The sequence below is a fragment of the Glycine max genome, chromosome 11 (assembly GCF_000004515.6).
Source record: "Glycine max cultivar Williams 82 chromosome 11, Glycine_max_v4.0, whole genome shotgun sequence".
Taxonomy (NCBI): domain Eukaryota; kingdom Viridiplantae; phylum Streptophyta; class Magnoliopsida; order Fabales; family Fabaceae; genus Glycine; species Glycine max.
Genome location: NC_038247.2, coordinates 2,387,031 through 2,407,936, shown reverse-complemented (window position 1 = coordinate 2,407,936; position 20,906 = coordinate 2,387,031). Strand labels below are relative to the sequence as shown.

General features: G+C 36.1%; 3 protein-coding genes across 5 annotated transcripts; all 3 read left to right on the top strand.

The window, feature by feature from the left end:
* The first annotated feature begins 721 nt into the window (after positions 1 to 721).
* On the top strand, positions 722 to 8,246 carry LOC100811102 (protein transport protein SEC16B homolog). 2 transcript variants are annotated; one of them, XM_003538689.5, is made up of 13 exons: positions 722 to 2,912; positions 3,069 to 3,389; positions 3,870 to 3,989; positions 4,066 to 4,188; positions 4,328 to 4,495; positions 4,639 to 4,764; positions 4,848 to 4,982; positions 5,340 to 5,467; positions 5,543 to 5,651; positions 5,738 to 6,046; positions 6,153 to 6,287; positions 6,377 to 6,675; positions 7,185 to 8,246. In XM_003538689.5, the coding sequence occupies exons 1-13, from the start codon at positions 1,134 to 1,136 to the stop codon at positions 7,702 to 7,704; spliced, it is 4,272 nt and encodes a 1,423-aa protein (XP_003538737.1). In that variant the 5' UTR covers positions 722 to 1,133; the 3' UTR covers positions 7,705 to 8,246. The 2 variants fall into 2 exon arrangements, with proteins under 2 accessions (XP_003538737.1, XP_040862511.1); XM_041006577.1 differs by lacking the exon at positions 7,185 to 8,246 and having other exon boundaries at positions 5,738 to 6,048; positions 6,377 to 6,519.
* A 2,073-nt stretch (positions 8,247 to 10,319) lies between these two features.
* Positions 10,320 to 19,042, top strand: LOC100810562 (protein transport protein SEC16B homolog). 2 transcript variants are annotated; one of them, XM_041006576.1, is made up of 13 exons: positions 10,320 to 12,507; positions 12,664 to 12,984; positions 13,377 to 13,496; positions 13,570 to 13,692; positions 13,832 to 13,999; positions 14,143 to 14,268; positions 14,352 to 14,486; positions 14,933 to 15,060; positions 15,314 to 15,422; positions 15,509 to 15,817; positions 15,925 to 16,059; positions 16,149 to 16,447; positions 16,944 to 17,545. In XM_041006576.1, exons 1-13 carry the CDS (start codon positions 10,735 to 10,737, stop codon positions 17,155 to 17,157), a joined length of 3,960 nt encoding a protein of 1,319 aa, XP_040862510.1. In that variant the 5' UTR covers positions 10,320 to 10,734; the 3' UTR covers positions 17,158 to 17,545. The 2 variants fall into 2 exon arrangements, with proteins under 2 accessions (XP_040862510.1, XP_006590566.1); XM_006590503.4 differs by lacking the exon at positions 16,944 to 17,545 and adding an exon at positions 18,056 to 19,042 and having other exon boundaries at positions 10,321 to 12,507.
* A 983-nt stretch (positions 19,043 to 20,025) lies between these two features.
* Positions 20,026 to 20,707, top strand: LOC100813601 (40S ribosomal protein S30). The gene is made up of 3 exons (XM_003538769.5): positions 20,026 to 20,188; positions 20,280 to 20,417; positions 20,529 to 20,707. Exons 1-3 carry the CDS (start codon positions 20,185 to 20,187, stop codon positions 20,573 to 20,575), a joined length of 189 nt encoding a protein of 62 aa, XP_003538817.1. The 5' UTR covers positions 20,026 to 20,184; the 3' UTR covers positions 20,576 to 20,707.
* Positions 20,708 to 20,906: the final 199 nt, after the last annotated feature.

Below are 20,906 nucleotides of genomic sequence, written 5' to 3'. Positions count from 1 at the left end.
AATAATTATTTTAAATTATAATATTTTTAAAAGGAAAAATTATTCTATATGCTAATAATGTAAATTAATTATAGACTGTTGTTGTTGAATCATAAACTAATTTATAGTAAATTATTTAACATTTATAACAACAAGATTAAAAATATACTAATAATAATTAACATTAAAATTTTACATTGAGAATACATGGTAATTAAGTTATTTTATAGTATGTTTGGATAAAAAAATTTAATTGAAAAAATAATTTATTACAGAATTTAAATTTTTTTAATCTAAAATTTATTATTTGGATATTTTTTATAAATAATTTAAATTTTTAAAATTTTAAAAATCTAAAAATATGAAATTTTAATTTCAACTGAAAAATTAAAATTATCTTCTTAATGTTCTAAAATATTCAAATATTTATTTTATAACCTTACACCATGTCCCATCAATATTCTTCTTGTATAATATACGGATTATATCTTTTTTTCTCTTTACATTCATTTTCAAAATTTTAAATTTCATCATTCAAACACACTCTTACATATTTATTTTTTATGACAATTCTAATTTTAAGAATATATATATATATATATATATATATATATATATATATATATATATATTAATCTCTTATTTTTAATCTTAAAAAACTTATCAATAGTTAAAAATATTTTTACATTACCGAATAAACTGTTTATGATAGATAATAAATAAATAATCTAAATAGAAAAAACGTAGTTGTATTATGTTCTTGGTGGTGAGTGCGAATTGCAAAATCGAAGGCTTTTCCTCTTTCCAAATATTCTGGTTGCCTGCAAAGATTGATTGAGAACATGGATCGCAGAGTTTTGTATCGCTGAATTGAGTCTTAGGTTTTGCAGTTTCCGGGTACGTTTTCCTTGATTTCTGGTTATTGGATTGCGTGTGTTTCAGAATTCCTAGATCTTGTTCTCTGTTTTGGTTATTGCACCTTGTACTCGAGATTTAGCTTTCAAGGAAGCAGTGAAATCGACGCTTTTCGTTTTGAATCTCGAGGTTTAGCTCTGAGGTTGAGATTAGGATTTGCAAGAGGTGAAATCTGAGGTTAATTGAGCGTGTTTTGGTGGGATCGAGGGGAGCCGCTGAAAGATTAGGCTTTTTGGTCGATGGCTTCGAATCCTCCATTCCCCATGGAGGATCAGACGGATGAGGATTTCTTTGATAAACTTGTTGAGGATGATATGGAGCCTGTTAAGTCTGGCCATGATGAAGGGTATGATTCCGATGAGGCTAAAGCATTTGCAAATCTGGGAATCAATGATGTTGATGCTGCTGCATTTGAGAATTCTAATGCTGCTGAGAGTGGTGTTGAAGTCAAAGGGGAATTCAGTAATGTGGAATCCGATGTAGGACTTGAACAGGAGGGGAATTTGATGCCCGTGGTGAGTTCAGTTGGGTTTGATGGTAAGGTGGATCCCCGTGAGGATGGGATTGGGATGGGATCCGAAGTCACGTCCGCTTCAGCTTCAGCTGTAGGCACGAGCGATACAGCTGGTAGTTCTGGGATTAAGGAGGTGGGTTGGAATTCTTTTCATGCTGATTTGAATGGAGGCGGCGGTTTGGGATCATATTCTGACTTTTTCAGTGACTTGGGAGATCAGTCTGGGGATTTTACGGGGAATGTGTATGATAATTTAAGTAGTGAGGTGAAGCCTGATAGTGCAGTTCAAAATGATGGCTTAAATGCCTCGGGTAATTATGTGCAATATCACGAGGGTCAAGGTTATGATGGATCTTTAGAAAACCGCTCAAACTGGCAAGGTGATGGATTAAATGCTTCAGTTAATCATGTACAATATCAAGAAGATCAAGCTTATGTTGCATCTTCAGAAGAACACACAAATGGACAGGATCTGAGTAGTAGTCAGTATTGGGAGGATCTTTATCCTGGCTGGAAGTATGACCACAAGACCGGGCAATGGTATCAAATAGATGGCAATAGTGCAACAGCAACTACTCAGCAAAGCTCTGAAGCCAATACAGCTGCAGATTGGACTGCCGCATCTGATAGGGAAACAGAGATCTCTTACATGCAGCAAACTGCTCAATCTGTTGTTGGAACTTTAGCTGAAACCGGTACAACTGAAAATGTGTCTAGCTGGAGTCAGGTTTCAGAAGGGAATCATGGGTATCCAGAGCATATGGTTTTTGATCCTCAGTATCCTGGTTGGTATTATGACACAATTGCCCAAGAATGGCGTTCATTGGAAACTTACAATTCAACCATCCAGTCTTCTGGTCATGGACATGAAAATGGGAATGCTTCTGCCAATACATTCTCACCCAATGATCATAGTTTGTATAGTGAATACAGCCAAGCTGATAATTATGGACAACAGGGCTTTGATAATCAGGCTGTAGATGGCAGCTGGAGTGGTTTGTATGGCACTAACCATAAGCAGGGTTTTGACATGTACACAACTGGGTCTGCCACAACACGAGGGGATAGTATAACTTCTGGTGGCAACCAACAGATTAATCATTCTTATGGTTCAAGTATTTCTGTGAACGAACATCAACAAAATACTTCTAGTTCTTTTGGATCCGTTGCATTGTACAATAGAGTAAACCATGATCGTGGTTTGGCTAATGGAACTTTTGAACCACAAAGCTTTGGCCCTACTGGGGACACTGTTCAACAGTTTAATTATTCAACCACAAAGTTTAGTGAACAAAAAGTTTTTTCAAATGATTTTACTGAAAATCAAAAACCCTTTAGTTATTCTCCACAATCAATTCAGGGTGGACATCAGTATTCACATGCCCCTCATGTTGGGAGATCATCAGCTGGACGTCCTTCTCATGCTTTGGTAACTTTTGGATTTGGGGGAAAACTCATCATAATGAAAGATCCTAATCTTTTGAGCTCATCATATGGAAGCCAGGTTAATTCTTGATTCCTCGTTTTAGTTTTGATTTTATGCTTTATCTGGTTTCCGAAAGGCTTTGAGGTTGCTCAATATTGTTTCCTTTTTATCGTCTACTTTCTTATGAGTGATTTATCAAAATGATTAACACTGTATATTCATTTATATCTGAAGAATTCTGTACAAGGTTCTGTTTCTGTGTTGAACTTGATTGAAGTTGTCATGGGAAATATGGATTCTTTGAGCATCGGAGATAACACCAGTAATTATTTCCATGCTCTGAGCCAGCAATCATTCCCAGGTCCGTTGGTTGGCGGGAGTGTTGGAAGTAAGGAACTGTACAAATGGTTAGATGAGAGGATTGCACACTGCGAATCACCTGACATGGATTATAAGAAAGGTGAAAGGTTGAGACTCCTTCTTTCCTTGCTTAAAATCGGTTGTCAACATTATGGAAAGCTACGTTCTCCATTTGGCACGGACACCATACTAAAAGTAAGTTACATCTATAGACGTTCAACCCCCCCCAATCCCATGTAAACAGTGTCAAGTGAATTCGCTATACTTTTCACAGTTGATCAAACACTCTGTTTTGAGCTGTATTGCGCACAAGATTTTGCAACTTTATTAAGATTGGATTTTAGGTTAACTTTCATCAATGGATATCTTGGAGATGTTATATGTTTGCTATGCTGCAATTTTTGTTTCATGTCGATGTAGATTATATTTGTCCTTTATTTCTCTACTTTTGAATCACTTCTGTTTGGAGCAGTTTGTGACATTATAATTAATAATTGCTTTGCAAATGTCTGTTGTGCCCTATTCTCTTTTCTTTGGCTAAAATCACCATTGACTTCACTTATCATGACTCTAGATAGTCTGTGATTCTGAATCATATTATCGCATGAATACTATTCATCATGGTTTCAATCGTATTCTGTTATTCACTTATTTTGTGGTTTGTATTTGATACAGGAATATGATACTCCTGAATCAGCAGTTGCAAAACTTTTTGCATCTGCCAAGACGAGTGGCACTCAATATGGGATGCCAAGCCACTGCTTGCAAAATTTGCCTTCTGAAGGACAAATTAGGGTGTGTACTTAACTCTTGACCAGCTTCCACTCCCAAGATTGTTTTGTACCCTTTGCTGATTTTGATTTTCATATAGGCAATGGCTCTTGAGGTTCAAAATCTTCTTGTCTCTGGCAAAAAAAAGGAGGCTTTACAGTGTGCACAAGAAGGACAATTGTGGGGACCTGCACTTGTTCTTGCTTCACAACTTGGTGAACAGGTCAGATGTCAGTTTCTCAGGCTGTTTAATTCTCTGCTGATATTTTGTGCCTGGGCTAGACAGTCCCTTTGAGGTCTTACAGTCTTTTTCTCATACTGCCTTTGTTGGGGGATGAATTTGGTCCATATTTGTCTTGCAGTTCTATGTTGATACAGTGAAGCAAATGGCACTTCGCCAGCTAGTTGCAGGATCACCTTTGCGCACATTATGCCTTCTAATTGCTGGGCAACAAGCTGAAATATTCTCTACTGATACCTCAATTAGTGGGCATCCTGGTGCTTCTGATATGTCTCAGCAGTCTCCACAGGTAATCCTAATAGGATAAACTAAGAAGCCATGCAAAATATATGCATTCCAGATGTGTTGTTATGTTGCTTCAATATTTTCAAAGGTTATCAGTTTCTATTTGATTTGGAAGCTCAAACTTTTGTTATTGCCTTGCCATTTCAGGTTGGATCCGATGGTATGCTTGATGATTGGGAGGAGAATCTGGCTGTAATAACTGCAAACAGAACCAAAAGTGATGAACTTGTAATTATTCACCTAGGTGATTGCTTGTGGAAGGAAAGAAGTGAGGTACAGTTGTCAATCTTTTATTTATTTTCTTTAATGACTTTTGTATTTTTCAATCTGCTTCTCATTTAAGACTCTTATTTTAGATTACTGCCGCACACATCTGCTATTTAGTTGCTGAAGCAAACTTCGAGTCATACTCAGATAGTGCAAGACTCTGTTTAATTGGAGCAGATCACTGGAAATGTCCTCGAACTTATGCTAGTCCAGAGGCTATCCAGGTAATTTGAAATCTCTCCTGTTCTTTAATTGTTTCTTAGTTGTGATGTGTCCATCTGCCCAAAGCTCTCTCTGACTCAGTTAGGCTGTTTCATATTTTGGACTATATTTGTCATTTTGTCTAGACGCTTGAAAGATGGCCATTTTCCTTTTCTATCTCTCTATTTATTTCTAGGTTTATCTTAAAATCAAATCATTTTATTTATTTTTACTTAACCTTTTGTTTTGTAAGTTTTTAAATAACCCATCTGTGTGTTATACTTGTGCCACCTCAGGATCTGTTGCTTTCTTAAAAGAACATGTTCAAATATGATTCTGTATGTTGCTTTCATATTCTTATCTGATTGGTACTTGGACAGAGGACCGAGTTATATGAATATTCAAAGGTGGTTGGAAACTCTCAGTTTACTTTGCATCCATTTCAGCCATATAAGCTTATATATGCATTTATGCTAGCTGAAGTGGGGAAGGTTCCAGACTCATTGAAGTAAGTTCATTTAACCTTATTTTAATTACGATATTACTTTTTATATGATCTCTTACTGTTCTTATTTGATTTCAGGTACTGCCAAGCACTACTGAAATCCTTGAAAACTGGCCGTGCTCCAGAAGTAGAATCGTGGAAGCAATTAGCACTATCTCTTGAGGAGAGGATTAGAATTCACCAACAGGTACTTCCTTGTCCCTTACTAAATCTTCATTATTTTGATAGTCTTGATAGTTGACACTTGTAATATTTTTATTGATTAACGTTCAGGGTGGATATGCTGCAAATTTAGCTCCTGCAAAATTAGTTGGCAAATTGCTCAACTTTTTTGATAGTACTGCACATCGAGTTGTTGGTGGTTTACCACCACCTGCTCCTTTGCCATCACAAGGAACTATTCATGGAAGTGAACAACAATACCAAAATATGGCACCCAGAGTATCCTCTAGCCAATCAACAATGTCATTGGCTCCATCTGCTTCGATGGAACCAATAAGTGAGTGGACAGCTGACAATAATAGAATGGCAAAGCCTAATAGAAGTGTTTCTGAGCCAGATATTGGTAGAATCCCAAGACAGGTGTGAGTACTATGAAAGGTGTACTGTGAAGATTTTCACCTTGCTCAGCATGTTTTTGGTTATTTAATAAAGTTTTGATGGAAAAGTTCTGGTTGTTGTATCACAGGAAACAACATCACCTGATGCACAAGGAAAAGCACAGGCATCAGGGGGTACATCTCGCTTTTCCCGATTTGGTTTTGGCTCACAACTTTTGCAAAAGACCGTAGGGCTAGTCTTGAAACCTCGCTCTGGTCGACAGGTATAATTAGTTGTTTTATTTTCTTTTTATTCACCACAGTGCTTCTGATTGTGCCTGTTTAAATGGTTCTTATTCTACTCTATATGTAGGCTAAATTGGGTGAGAAAAACAAGTTCTATTATGATGAGAAGCTGAAGAGATGGGTGGAGGAAGGTGCTGAAGTTCCAGCTGAAGAAGCTTCTGCTCTGCCACCGCCTCCAACAACTGCTGCTTTCCAGAATGGTTCAACTGAATACAACTCGAGATTTGCATTGAAGACTGAAAGTTCACCTCCTATTGAGGGCTCTAACATAAGAACTGCTAGCCCTGAACTTAGTCCAGGGATGCCACCAATACCACCCAGCGCAAATCAATTCTTGGCCCGGGGTCGGTTGGGTGTTAGGTCAAGGTAACAGTGATTTTTTTATGTCTAGATTATTTATATTTTATAATCTCAAGTAGGGGTCAACTTTGTTTTTAGGTATACATGTTATCTGTTAAGCATTGCAAAGTGGACTTCTCAGTTCCCATTGGTTTTCCCCGATATATTATAAAGTTTGACATTGAAGACCTTTAAAGAACTCTAAGAATTGTTGCACCGAGAAAATGGCAGAGCTATCATAATAGTTAAAGCTTAAAATGTAATTTATCTTCTCTTTTATTAGGCGGAGCAGGGATCTGGAGGATTATTTTGTAGGCCCAAATAAATTTATCTTAAAAATAGGCATGAAAAGAAAGGAAATGAGGAAGAACCTATGGGTTCTAGCTATACTGTGCAGTTAGCTCAGTTTCCAGAAAGAGAAGAATTTTCTTATTGTTTTTATTTTGAGGTTGAGGAATTTTCTTATTCATTAGTCTCGGTCATCAACAAAATTTGAAAGGCATAATATCGATGATAAAGTTTTATGGATAATACAGGTATGTTGACACCTTCAACCAAGGTGGTGGAACCTCTGCAAACTTGTTTCAGTCCCCTTCTGTTCCTTCTGTGAAACCGGCTCTTGCTGCCAATGCGAAGTTTTTTGTTCCTACTCCTGCACCATCGTCAAATGAGCAGGCAATGGATGCTATAGCAGAAGGCAAGCAAGAAGACAGTGCAACAAATGAATATCCTTCAACATCTGCCACAAATGACTGGTCATACCGATCCCCAAAACATGTATCATCAACAGCCATACAAAGGTTTCCAAGTATGGGTAACATCTCAAAGCAGGGAGCAACAGAAGGAAGTAACTCTCATTTACCTCATTCACGCCGAACAGCTTCATGGAGTGGGAGTTTTAATGATTCATTTACCCCTCAAAAAATGGGCAATATGAAGCCTTTAGGGGAAGCTTTGGGCATGCCCCTGTCAAGATATTCACCTGATGAATCTTCAATGCATAAACCTGTCAAAAGTAGCAGTTATGGAGAAGATCTTCACGAGGTTGAACTTTGAGCAGGTGCTCAAGCTGTAAATATCAAATTTTGTTTTTGATCATCATAATTGTTTGGACGTCCCGGCTTCTGTAGCATTTCTTTGGACGTACGGAACAGTGGTTCACACCAGATGGGGTTCACAGAAACTGATCGGACAATAACAGATATCTATTACCCCTCCTCTCTTCCCTTCACATCCTCTTTTCAGTTTTTTTTAAAGTCCCCAACTCCCAAACCTGGTGATGTATGATTAAATGTGGTTGGCTCACTTGATAATGATAGCAGGTTTTGTTTTGTTTTAAATGCCAAGGGAGTTGACAGTGGACAACAATCTCAGGATTATGGAACTGGTGTGACACAACAAAAGGACCACAAGACCACCTGCTTAACTGAGTAGTACAACTCATTTGTTCATTTTATTAAACAAGGAAACGCCCCACGAGGAAAGATGACCTCAACAGATCAAGGATAAAAGAATAGTTTATGGAATTGTGAAATATAATTTTGTTCCTTTTGTATTTGTTTCAGTTATAATTTATTAAATGATATTAAATTTCTGAATCATTGTCTTCACTCTTCAGTCTCAAATGGAAGCGTTTATATTACTTCACATTTATATATGACGAGATGATGGGGCAAAGGGGACGGGGGAATTTGTTCGTCTGCAATTATTTTGCAATGTTGTTTGAAAAGGATGAAGGATCGTTTGTTTAAACATTTTTTTAATTTTTTTTAATGAGTTTAATGGTGATACACTGACCGAGTAAAATAATTTTACATTGACATCTAATTATAAATCATATTTTATATGACTTTTAAGATGATTGTGTAAAAATCAATAAATTTATCATAGACGATGATTTATGATTGAATTATAGTGTAACATTATTTTATAGTCATAATGCATAGTTATTTTTTTCTCTTTTTTGAATGAGTTAAGTTGATATTAAAAGCTAAAAAAAAATATACAACATATTGGAGGCATTTAAAGAGAATTTATGAGAGGAGAATATTCAAATGATAAGGGATGTGAGGGAGATTGGAGTGAATAAAATAAATCTTAAATTATAATTTTGATCTTTCTATAATTTTAAATTTGTGATTTTGGTTCTTTTATTTTTAAATCAAGATATTTAGTATTCTTATTTTTTTTAGAATAAATAATTTTGATCATTTCATCAACTGATCATTCAAAATCAAAACTGTTGATGGAGTCTATGTAAGTATGTGTAAAAAGATTAAATAAAGTGAAAAATAAAAATTATCTTAACAAGAATTGAACTCGTGACGCTTTATGCATAAATAAGACATTAAAATATTATCACACTTGCTTTATTTAGTTAATCACATTACCATTATTTTTTTTTATGTATCATCAGTTAAGAGTTATTAATATTTTTTTACCAATTATCAAAATTTATAAATTAAAAAATATTTGATATATAAAAATAGTTTACATATTTTACTTTATTTTATTAATTTATAATTGAATTTCACGAATTAATATGTAAATGATTTGCATAACTTGTCTGTAAACTGATTTTAACATATAAATTATTTTTACTCTAATTATTTACTTAAAGTTATTCAAGACATATAAATTTATAATTGATTTTAACACCTGTTTTATTTAGTTAACTACATTAATATTATTTTCTATATAAATAATATATTAAATATTTTTAATTTATAAATTTTGATAATTTGTAAAAATATTAATAACTCTTGACTAATGATACATAAAAAATAATATTAATATAATTAACTAAATAAAATAAGTGTGTTAGTGATTTATTATTCTTTTTATGTATAAAGGGTCATGGGTTTTATTTTTATTAAAATATTTTTTATTTTTCACTTTATTTAATAAAATAAGAAAATTAAATGTCTTGATTTAGATATAAAGAATTAAAATTAAAAATTTAAAATTATAGGGGAATCAAAATTATAATTTAACCTAAACTAAATCACACTCCATTCTTATAAATATATCTAAACTGAAATAAGAGTTGATTATCTTTTTAATCTTCAAATTTTTTAAATTTTTATCTTAGTTCCTAAATTTTTATTTGTTTTTAGTCCTTAAAGGACTAAAACTATCTAAGAAAAAAAAAAAAGACTACAAGAAAGGATGTAAAAAAAAATAAAGGACTTAAAACAATAAGAAAAAAAACTAAAAACTAAATATTTTTAAAAAATAATAAATTCGAGTGTAAAATATCCATCAACCCATGTCTCAAAGTTGATAACACAGCTATCCATCAACCTAAGTAAAATCTACTTCACTAAGATACCTTTTTAAGCAATAATCAGACTAGTCTTTAAAACACTATTAATCGGTTAACAATAGAATACGTAGTAATAGTAATTATTAATAATACTATATTATTTGCCTTCCAAAGAAAAAAAATACTAATTATTAAAAATTTAATGTCTGAGTCATTAATGATCAACCCATCGTAAATTATGTTTGAATTATTTTAAGAAGTTTTTTAATGATAGAAATTTTAATTTTTTTTATTAATCTCTCATCTTTTTAATCCATAATTTTCATCTTAAAGAACTTTAAAATATTTTTACATTACAGTGTAAACTGTTTATCATAAATAAAAAATAAATATCTAAAATTGAAAAACGTACTTGTATTGTGTTCTTGGTGATGGTGAGTGCAAATTGCGAAATCGAGGGCTTTTCCTCTCTCCAAATGTTCTCTTTGTGGTTGCCTGCAAGATTGAGAACATGGATCGCACAGTTGTATTGTTGAATTGAGTCTTAGGTTTTGCAGATTCCGGGTACGTTTTCCTTGATTTCTGGTTATTGGATAGCGTGCGTTTCTGAATTCCCAGATCTTGTTATCTGTTTTGGTTATTGCACGTTGTACTCGATGTTTAGCTTTCGAGGGAGCAGTAGCTTCGCGAATTTTCGTTTTGGATCTCGAGGTTTTGCTCTGAGGTTGAGATTAGAAATTGCGAGAGGTGAAATCTGAGGTTAATTGAGCGTGTTTTGGTGGGATCGAGGGGAATCGGTGAAGGGTTAGGGTTTTTGGTCGATGGCTTCGAATCCTCCATTTCACATGGAGGATCAGACGGATGAGGATTTCTTTAATAAACTTGTTGAGGATGATATGGAGCCTCATAAGTCTGGCCATGATGAAGGGGATGATTCCGATGAGGCTAAAGCATTTGCAAATCTGGGAATCAATGATGTCGATGCTGCTGCATTTGATAATTCTGATGCTGCTGTGAGTGGTGTTGAAGTCAAAGGGGGATTGGGTACAGTGGAATCCGATGCAGGATTTGAACAAGAGGGGAATTCGTTGCCCTCCTCTAGTTCAGCTGGGTTTGATAGTAAGGTGGGTCCCGGTGAGGATGGGATTGGGGTGGGATCAGAAGTCAGGTCCGCTTCAGCTGTAGGCACGAGCAATAAAGTCAGTAGTTCTGAGGTTAAGGAGGTGGGTTGGAATTCTTTTCATGCTGATTTGAATGGAGGCGGCGGGTTTGGATCATATTCTGACTTTTTCAGTGAATTGGGAGATCAGTCTGGGGATTTTACGGGGAATGTGTACGATAATTTAAGTAGTGAGGTGAAGCAAGGTAATGAAGTTCAAAATGATGGCTCAAATGCCTTAGGTAATTATGTGCAATATCACGAGGGTCAAGGTTATGATGGATCTTTAGAAAGCCACACAAACAGGCAAGGTGATGGGTTAAATGCTTCAGTTAATCATGTACAGTATCAAGAAGGTGAAACTTATGTTGCATCTTCAGAAGAACACACAAATGGACAGGATCTGAGTAGTAGTCAGTATTGGGAGGATCTTTATCCTGGCTGGAAGTATGACTACAAAACCGGGCAATGGTATCAAATAGATGGCTATAGAGCAACAGCCACTACTCAGCAAAGCTCTGAAGCCAATATAGCTGTGGATTCGAGTGCCGCTTCTGATGGGAAAACAGAGATCTCTTACATGCAGCAAACTGCTCAATCTGTTGCAGGAACTTTAGCTGAAACTGGCACTACTAAAAATGTGTCTAGCTGGAGTCAGGTTTCAGAAGGGAATCATGGGTATCCAGAGCATATGGTTTTTGATCCTCAGTATCCTGGTTGGTATTATGACACAATTGCCCAAGAATGGCGTTCATTGGAAACTTATAATTCAACCATCCAGTCTTCTGGTCATGGACATGAAAATGGGAATGCTTCTGCCAATACATTCTCACCCAATGATCATAGTTTGTATAGTGAATACAGCCAAGCTGATAATTATGGACAACGGGACGTTGATAATCAGGCTGTAGATGGCAGCTGGAGTGGTTTGTATGGCACTAACCATAAGCAGGGTTTTGAGATGTACACAACTGGGTCAGCCACTATACGAGGGGATAATATAACTTCTGGTGGCAACCAACAGATTAATCATTCTTATGGTTCAAGTATTTCTGTGAACGAACATCAACAAAATACTTCTAGTTCTTTTGGATCCGTTGCATTGTACAATAGAGTAAACCATGATCGTGGTTTTGCTAATGGAACTTTTAAACCACAAAGCTTTGGCCCTACTGGGGACACTGTTCAACAGTTTAATTATTCAACCACAAAGTTTAGTGAACAAAAAGTTTTTTCAAATGATTTTACTGAAAATGAAAAACCCCTCAGTTATTCTCCACAATCAATTCAGGGTGGGCATCAGTATTCACATGCCCCTCATGTTGGGAGATCATCAGCTGGACGTCCTTCTCATGCTTTGGTAACTTTTGGATTTGGGGGAAAACTCATCATAATGAAAGATCCTAATCTTTTGAGCTCATCATACGGAAGCCAGGTTAATTCTTGATTCCTCATTTGAGTTTTGATTTTTTGCTTTATCTGGTTTCCGAAAGGCTTTGAGGTTGCTCAATATTGTTTCCTTTTTATCGTCTACTTTCTTATGAGTGATTTATCAAAATGATTAACACTGTAAATTCATTTATATCTGAAGGATTCTGTACAAGGTTCTGTTTCTGTGTTGAACTTGATTGAAGTTGTCACGGGAAATATGGATTCTTTGAGCATCAGACATAACACCAGTAACTATTTCCATGCTCTGAGCCAGCAATCATTCCCAGGTCCGTTGGTTGGCGGGAGTGTTGGAAGTAAGGAACTGTACAAATGGTTAGATGAGAGGATTGCACACTGCGAATCACCTGACATGGATTATAAGAAAGGTGAAAGGTTGAGACTCCTTCTTTCCTTGCTTAAAATCGGTTGTCAACATTATGGAAAGCTACGTTCTCCATTTGGTACGGACACCATACTAAAAGTAAGTTACGTGTTCAACTCCCCCCCCTCCAAATGTAAACAGTGTCAACTGTATAGTTTAGGTTAACTTTCATCAATGGATATCTTGGAGATGTTATATGTTTGCTATGCTGCAATTTTTGTTTCATGTCGATGTAGATGATATTTGTCCTTTATTTCTCTACTTTTGAATCACTTCTGTTTGGAGCAGTTTATGACATTATAATTAATAATTGCTTTGCAAATGTCTGTTGTGCTCTATTCTCTTTTCTTTGGCTAAAATCACTGTTGACTTCACTTATCATGACTCTAGATAGTCTGTGATTCTGAATCATATTACCGCATGAATAGTATTCCTCATGGATTGAATCCTATTCTGTTATTCACTTGTTTTGTTGTTTGTATTTGATACAGGAAAGTGATACTCCTGAGTCAGCAGTTGCAAAACTTTTTGCATCTGCCAAGATGAGTGGCACTCAATATGGGATGCCAAGCCACTGCTTGCAAAATTTGCCTTCTGAAGGACAAATGAGGGTGTGTACTAAACTCTTTACCTGTTTCCAGTCCCAAGATTTTGTACCCTTGGCTGATTTTGATATTGATATAGGCAATGGCTCTTGAAGTTCAAAATCTTCTTGTCTCTGGCAAAAAGAAGGAGGCTTTACAGTGTGCACAAGAAGGACAATTGTGGGGACCTGCACTTGTTCTTGCTTCACAACTTGGCGAACAGGTCAGATGTCAGTTTTTTAGGCTGTTTAATTCTCTGCTGATATTTCATGCCTTGACCAGACAGTCCCTTTGAGGTATTACAGTTGTTTTCTCATATGGCCTTTGTTGGGGGTTGAATTTGGTGAATATTTGGCTTGCAGTTCTATGTTGATACAGTGAAGCAAATGGCACTTCGCCAGCTGATTGCAGGGTCACCTTTGCGCACATTATGCCTTCTAATTGCTGGGCAACCTGCTGAAGTTTTCTCTACTGATACCTCAATTAGTGAGCATCCTGGTGCTTCTAATATGGCTCAGCAGTCTTCACAGGTAATCCTAATAGGATAAATTAAGAAGCCATGCAAAATATATGCAATCCAGATGTATTGTTACATTGCTTCAATAGTTTCAAAGGTTATTAGTTTCTAATTCATTTGGAAGCTCAATCTTTAGGTGTTGCTTTGCCATTTTAGGTTGGATCCAATGGCATGCTTGATGATTGGGAGGAGAATCTGGCTGTAATAACTGCAAACAGAACCAAAGATGATGAACTTGTAATTATTCACCTTGGTGATTGCTTGTGGAAGGAAAGAAGTGAGGTACAGTTCTGTCTTTTATTTATCTTCTTTAATGACTTTTGTACTCTTTCCATTCTGCTTCTCATTTAAGACACTTATTTTAGATTACTGCCGCACACATCTGCTATTTAGTTGCTGAAGCAAATTTCGAGTCATACTCAGATAGCGCAAGACTCTGTCTAATTGGAGCAGATCACTGGAAATGTCCTCGAACTTATGCTAGTCCAGAGGCTATCCAGGTAATTTGAAGTCTGTTGTTCTTAAATTGCTTCTTCCACAAAATTTGGATTTTCTGTTAAATGTACATTCCTTGAGTTCTTTTCTCACAAAATATTGTGGATTTTCTGTTAAATGTACATCTGCCAAAAGCTCTGCCTCTCTCTGACTCTGATTAGGCTGTTTCATATTCTGTACTATCTTTGTTATTTTGTCTAGATGCTTAAAAGATGGTATTTTCCATTTCTAGTTCTCTCTTTATTTCTAGGTCTATCTTCAAATGAAATGATTTTTTTTTTTACTTAACCTTTTGTTTTGTGAGCTTTTTAAATGACCCATCTGCATGTTATACTTGTGCCACCTCAGGATCTGTTGCTTTCTAAACACAACATGTTCAATATGATTCAGCATGTTGCATGATGTGGTTATTGAATAACTCGAACATCTTACCTGATTGGTATTTGGACAGAGGACCGAGTTATATGAATATTCAAAGGTGGTTGGAAACTCTCAGTTTACTTTGCATCCATTTCAGCCGTATAAGCTTATATATGCATTTTTGCTAGCTGAAGTGGGGAAGGTTTCAGACTCACTGAAGTAAGTTCATGTAACCTTATTTTAATTGTGATTACTTTTTATATGATCTCTTATTGTTATTAGCGATGTTGTTAAATGGTGGCGCTATGGTTGCCATGGTGTTTTTTTTGTTAACCACCATAGGCAATTTGTGAAGTGAGGCCTGCTATGGCTGTGCCATAGGCTGCAATGGTGTGCTTATATTGCAGAATTTTGCCCTTCCGCCGTGTTCCACCATCCGCTATTGATAACGCTGGTTGTTATTTGATTTCAGGTACTGCCAAGCACTACTGAAATCCTTGAAAACTGGCCGTGCTCCAGAAGTAGAGTCATGGAAGCAGTTAGCACTATCTCTTGAGGAGAGGATTAGAATTCACCAACAGGTACTTTCGTGTCCCTCATTAAATCTTCATTATTTTGATAGTCTTGATAGTTGACACTTGTAATATTTTTGTTGATTAATGTTCAGGGTGGATATGCTGCAAATTTAGCTCCTGCAAAATTAGTTGGCAAATTGCTCAACTTTTTTGATAGCACTGCACATCGAGTTGTTGGTGGTTTACCACCGCCTGCTCCTTCGTCATCAGCAGGAACTGTTCATGGAAGTGAAAAACAATACCAAAATATGGCACCTAGAGTATCCTCTAGCCAATCAACAATGTCGTTGGCTCCATCTGCTTCGATGGAACCCATAAGTGAGTGGACAGCTGACAATAATAGAATGGGAAAGCCTAATAGGAGTGTTTCTGAGCCAGATTTTGGTAGAACCCCAAGACAGGTGTGTGAGTACTATGAAAGGTGTACTGTGAAGATTTTCACCTTGCTCTGCATGTCTTTGGTTTACTTGAAAGTTTTGATGGAAAAGTTCTGGTTGATGTATCACAGGAAACGACGTCACCTGATGCACAAGAAAAACCCCAGGCATCAGGGGGTACATCTCGCTTTTCCCGATTTGGTTTTGGCTCACAACTTTTGCAAAAGACAGTAGGGCTAGTCTTGAAACCTCGCTCTGGTCGACAGGTATAATTAGTTGTTTTATTTTCTTTTTATTCACAACAGTGCTTCTGACTGTGCCTGTTCAAATGGTTCTTGTTCTACACTATATGTAGGCTAAATTGGGTGACAAAAATAAGTTCTATTATGATGAGAAGCTGAAGAGATGGGTGGAGGAAGGTGCTGAAGTTCCAGCTGAAGAAGCTGCTGCTCTGACACCGCCTCCAACAACTGCTGCTTTCCAGAATGGTTCAACTGAATACAACTTGAGATCTGCATTGAAAACTGAAAGTTCACCTCCTATTGAGGGCTCTAGCATAAGAACTTCTAGCCTTGAACTTAGTCCCGGGATGCCGCTGATACCACCCAGCGCAAATCAATTCTCAGCCCGGGGTCGTTTGGGTGTTCGATCAAGGTAACATCTTAATTTTTTTGTGTGTCTATTGATCATTTATGTGTTATAATTGCAGGTAGGGGTCAACTTTGTTTTTAGGCATACTTGTTAGCTGTTAACCATTGTAAAGTGGACCTTCCATTGGTTTCCCTATTAGATTATAAAGTTTGAAATCGAAGACCTTTAAAGAACTGTAAGAATAGTAGCACCTAGAAAAAGGCCGAGCTAGCATAGTAGTTGAATCTTAAAATGTAATATATCTTTTCTTTTGTTTGGATAAGCATTGTCTTGTAGGCCTAACTAAATTTATCTTAAAAATAGTACATATGAAAAGAAAGGAAAGGAAATGAGGAAGAACCTGTGGGTTCTGGATATGATGGCATCTAACGTGCAAGACCTATAAAGGTCTTCCACGGTGGGAAAATAATTTTCAACTGGGCGATTGAAATGAAGGGTTGGATGAGTGAGGGGGCTCTAGATGAGAAAAGTACAATATAATTGTTTTTTTTTAATGCAGTGTAACCTTCCCCTTCCCTTTCCCTTTCCCTTTCCATTTCCCTTTCACGTTCTCTGGACTGCACTCCGACCAGCTTCCCCACCTTCCTATTGTTCCTCAGTCCTCACCTCCCTCTCCAGGTTCACCGGTGACCCGGGCTCTAGCTCCAAAAGGGTCTTTCTCTCTTTCTTCTTTTTTCTTTTTCTTTTCCTTTCCTCCGTATCCACAACCTTAAACAGTCATCATGGCGGCTGTGCCACCATGCTCCACCACCCAAACGTGAGATCCGAAGCAAAAGCCAAGCCTCAGATGCCAATCCAAAGCAGAGACAAAAACGTGGATCCAGAGCGGAGATGCGAACAAAGACGCAGATCTGAAGCAGAGATGTGAGTCACAGATCCGAAGCAGAGATGCAAAATTGAAGCGAAAATACACTCACCCTTGTCATCAACGCATTTCCATTATTTTGGTTCATTTTTTTTTCTTGTTGCAGGTTGTTGTGGTTATATTTATTGTGGCAACTTGTTTCTTGAGTAGAAAAACTAGGAAGAAGCAAGATTTGTAAAGATACACGGATGTTGATTTTTACTCTTTTTTTTAATTAATGATTTTGTTTAATGGAATTTGGTTATTTTTGTGATGAAATTTGATGTTACAATTGTGAATAATTTTTTTTGCTTCCTTTCACCAATATATTATTTGGGCCATTTGGAGATGAATTTTGAAGCAAGTATTGAAATAGTCATGGCTTAAAAATGTGAGAATGTGTGGAGCAGTAGGTCCTGGTGTGGCTGAGGTTGGAGAAGGTAGTGGCTGAGATCGGAGAAGATGGTGGCTGTATTTTGAAGTTTATAATTTCAATTTTATTTAAAAGAAAAAAAAATTATATGCTACTTTCTCACTCTGATGTACCCTCACACATCTAACCCTTCATTTTAATCATTCGGTTCAAAAATATTTTCCCACCGTGCAAGACCTATTCCACTCACCCATATTAGTTGTGGTGTCTGGATATTCTGTGCAACTGGCTCAGTTTCCAGAAACAAGGAAATTTTTCTTATTCATCAGTCTCTCAGTCATAAACAAAATTTGAAAGGCATAATATTGATGAAAATGTTTTATGGATAATACAGGTATGTTGACACCTTCAACCAAGGTGGTGGAACCTCTGCAAACTTGTTTCGGTCCCCTTCTGTTCCATCCGTGAAACCGGCTGTTGCTGCCAATGCGAAGTTTTTCATTCCTTCTGCTGCACCATCATCAAATGAGCAGACAATGGAGGCTATAGTGGAAAGCAAGCAAGAAGATAGTGCGACAAATGAAGATCCTTCAACATCTGCCACAAATGAGTGGTGGTCATACCAATCCCCTAAACAAGTATCATCAACAACCATACAAAGGTTTCCAAGTTTGGGTAACATCTCAAACCAGAGAGCAACAGAAGGAAGTAACTCTCATTTGCCTCATTCACGTCGAACATCTTCATGGAGTGGGAGTTTTAATGATTCATTTACCCCTCCAAAAATGGGTATGCCCTCGTCAAGATTTATGCCTGATGAATCTTTAATGCGTACACATGTGAAAAGTAGCAGCTATGCAGAAGATCTTCAAGAGGTTGAACTTTGAGCACATGCTCAAGCTGTAAATATCAAACTTTGTTTTTGATCTTCAGAATAGCTGGGACGTCCCTGCTTCTGCAGCATTTCTCTGGATGTACCGAATGGTACACATCAGATGGGGTTCACACAAACAGATCTGAGAATAACAACAGATATCTATTACCCCTTCTCCCTTCCCATCCTCTTTTCAGTATTTTTTTAAGTCCTCGACTCCCAACCTTGTGATGTATGGCTGTGTTTTTTTTCTTCTTAAATGCCAAGGGAGATGACAGTGGACACCATCTCCGGATTATGGAACTGGTGTGACACACAACAAAGGATAGGACCACCTGCTTAGGTGAGTAGTACGACTCATTTGTTCATTTTATTAAACAAGGATACGCCCCACGAGGAAAGATGACCTCAACAGATCACGGACAAAAGAATAGTGTATGCAATTGTGAAATATAATTTTGTTCCTTCTGTATTTATCGATTAAATGGTATTAAATTTTCTGAATCATGCTCTTTGGCCTCAATTGGAAGTGTATTCGTTAGTTCACATTGTATATGATGAGATGATGGGGCAAAAGGGATGAGGTGAGGTGAATTTGGTCGCCGGCGATTATTTTGCAATGTATTTTGAGTAGTATTAAGCCTACAACGGTACATAATCGATAAAATTTAGATACAGTTTCTTATTTAGTATTCTTTTTATATCAGTTATTTATTTTAGTTAATCTTTAAAATATTTAATGCATTCTTTTTATTATGCAGATAATTAAGGTAGAATTTTAAATCTAATTAAAAACAATGTGAAAAATATTGTCTAAATTTTGTTTTTAATTAATTTAATTTACTCTTTCTGTTTATTACAAGGGATTGTTTATAACGCATTCATGACATTATTTTAATGTATTAAATATATTTAATTAAATATTTTTAAATTACTAAAAAATGTAAAATAATTTATATCGGATTACTTATTTTTTATTTCCTAAAATTTGGGATAAATCCATTTTTACTTCTCCAAATTGAAAAAAAATAAATTTTTTTAGTCCTTAGAAACACATAATATAACATAAATGGTGAAAAGTTGTGACGTAACACCAAAATAAATGGTGGAAAATGGACTTATAATTTTTTTCCCTGTAAATTTAGTCTCCATATTTTATGTTTAGAGTCTAATTAGATTAAAATACAAAATAAAATATACCCAAAATTGAGAATTTGATATACTGTAGTCAATAATTTACTGTTAATCCAAAGAGATTTTAATAAAAGAGAAGCACACTTTCTTTGATTCACAGAGAAGAAGAAAGGGACAGGAAAAAATAAAAAAATTTATTATATAAAAAATGAAGTTATTAAGTTAAAAACAATTTAGTATAAAAGCTTTTTTCACCTCTAAATTGGACAGGGAAGTAAAAATTAATTGAGAAATGGTTTTAGCCTTTTTTTATTTGATCAATAAATGAAGTAAAGGCCAACAAGGCCCATTTACTTTGGATATATTTGAGCCCGCAGCCCTAATCCTAAACCCTAGCAATACTAATAGTAGAACTTATTCGCGATCTCGTTCTGTTCTGTACCTGCACCCAGCCGCAGCAGCAAGTGATCGAAGCGAAAAGAGAGTAATCAGCAGAGAAATTCATCGTCGTAGTTATGGGTAAATTTGAGTTATTCAAAAATTAGACATGATATTGGTAGTGTTTCCCTATCTTTTGCACGAAGAATAACATGTAAAACGCAATTTGCAGGTAAAGTTCACGGATCACTTGCACGTGCCGGTAAGGTTAGAGGCCAAACCCCAAAAGTGGCCAAGCAGGATAAGAAGAAGAAGCCACGTGGCCGCGCTCACAAGAGGATGCAGTATAATCGCCGATTCGTCACCGCCGGTATTCCTCTAAACCCTAATTTTCGCTTCTATTGGATAATTGTATGTCTGTTAGAAAAAAATGGAAAATTATGCTGCCTCTTATGAGGGATTTTGGTTTTTGTTGTTGTAGTGGTGGGATTCGGCAAGAAGAGGGGACCTAACTCGTCTGAGAAGTGAGGCTGAGGCTTAAAGAATATGTCACTACTCTATATTTGATTTATCTTTCTTGTCTTTAATTTGTATGTTTTGATTGTGTTCTGTGAACGGGTTTTGTTAGCTTTAATATCAAACTAGAAATTTTGAATACAATTCTAATTCTATTTCTAAGTTCATTTGCTCGGTTCGATTGCTAAAGAATATGGTGTTTCTGTGTTGGTTTAAACAATCTGTCGTTTCACGTTGATGCACTCTTCAAACAAAGCCTTTGTGTACTAGACATAAAATATGAAATTAAAGTTTATTTTAGCAGGTGACTTCTGCCTTGAGATTGTTGCACATAAATAGACAC

Excerpts from the sequence above, each read along its gene's own strand:
- LOC100811102 (XM_003538689.5), top strand. The coding sequence starts at position 1,134 with ATGGCTTCGAATCCTCCATTCCCCATGGAGGATCAGACGGATGAGGAT. Across the intron at positions 4,496-4,638 it reads TGTCTCAGCAGTCTCCACAG|GTTGGATCCGATGGTATGCT; the intron begins GTAATCCTAATA and ends TTGCCATTTCAG. Across the intron at positions 6,288-6,376 it reads AACCTCGCTCTGGTCGACAG|GCTAAATTGGGTGAGAAAAA; the intron begins GTATAATTAGTT and ends CTCTATATGTAG.
- LOC100810562 (XM_006590503.4), top strand. The coding sequence starts at position 10,735 with ATGGCTTCGAATCCTCCATTTCACATGGAGGATCAGACGGATGAGGAT. Across the intron at positions 15,061-15,313 it reads AAGGTTTCAGACTCACTGAA|GTACTGCCAAGCACTACTGA; the intron begins GTAAGTTCATGT and ends ATTTGATTTCAG. Across the intron at positions 16,448-18,055 it reads CGTTTGGGTGTTCGATCAAG|GTATGTTGACACCTTCAACC; the intron begins GTAACATCTTAA and ends TGGATAATACAG.
- LOC100813601 (XM_003538769.5), top strand. Across the intron at positions 20,418-20,528 it reads TCGCCGATTCGTCACCGCCG|TGGTGGGATTCGGCAAGAAG; the intron begins GTATTCCTCTAA and ends TTGTTGTTGTAG.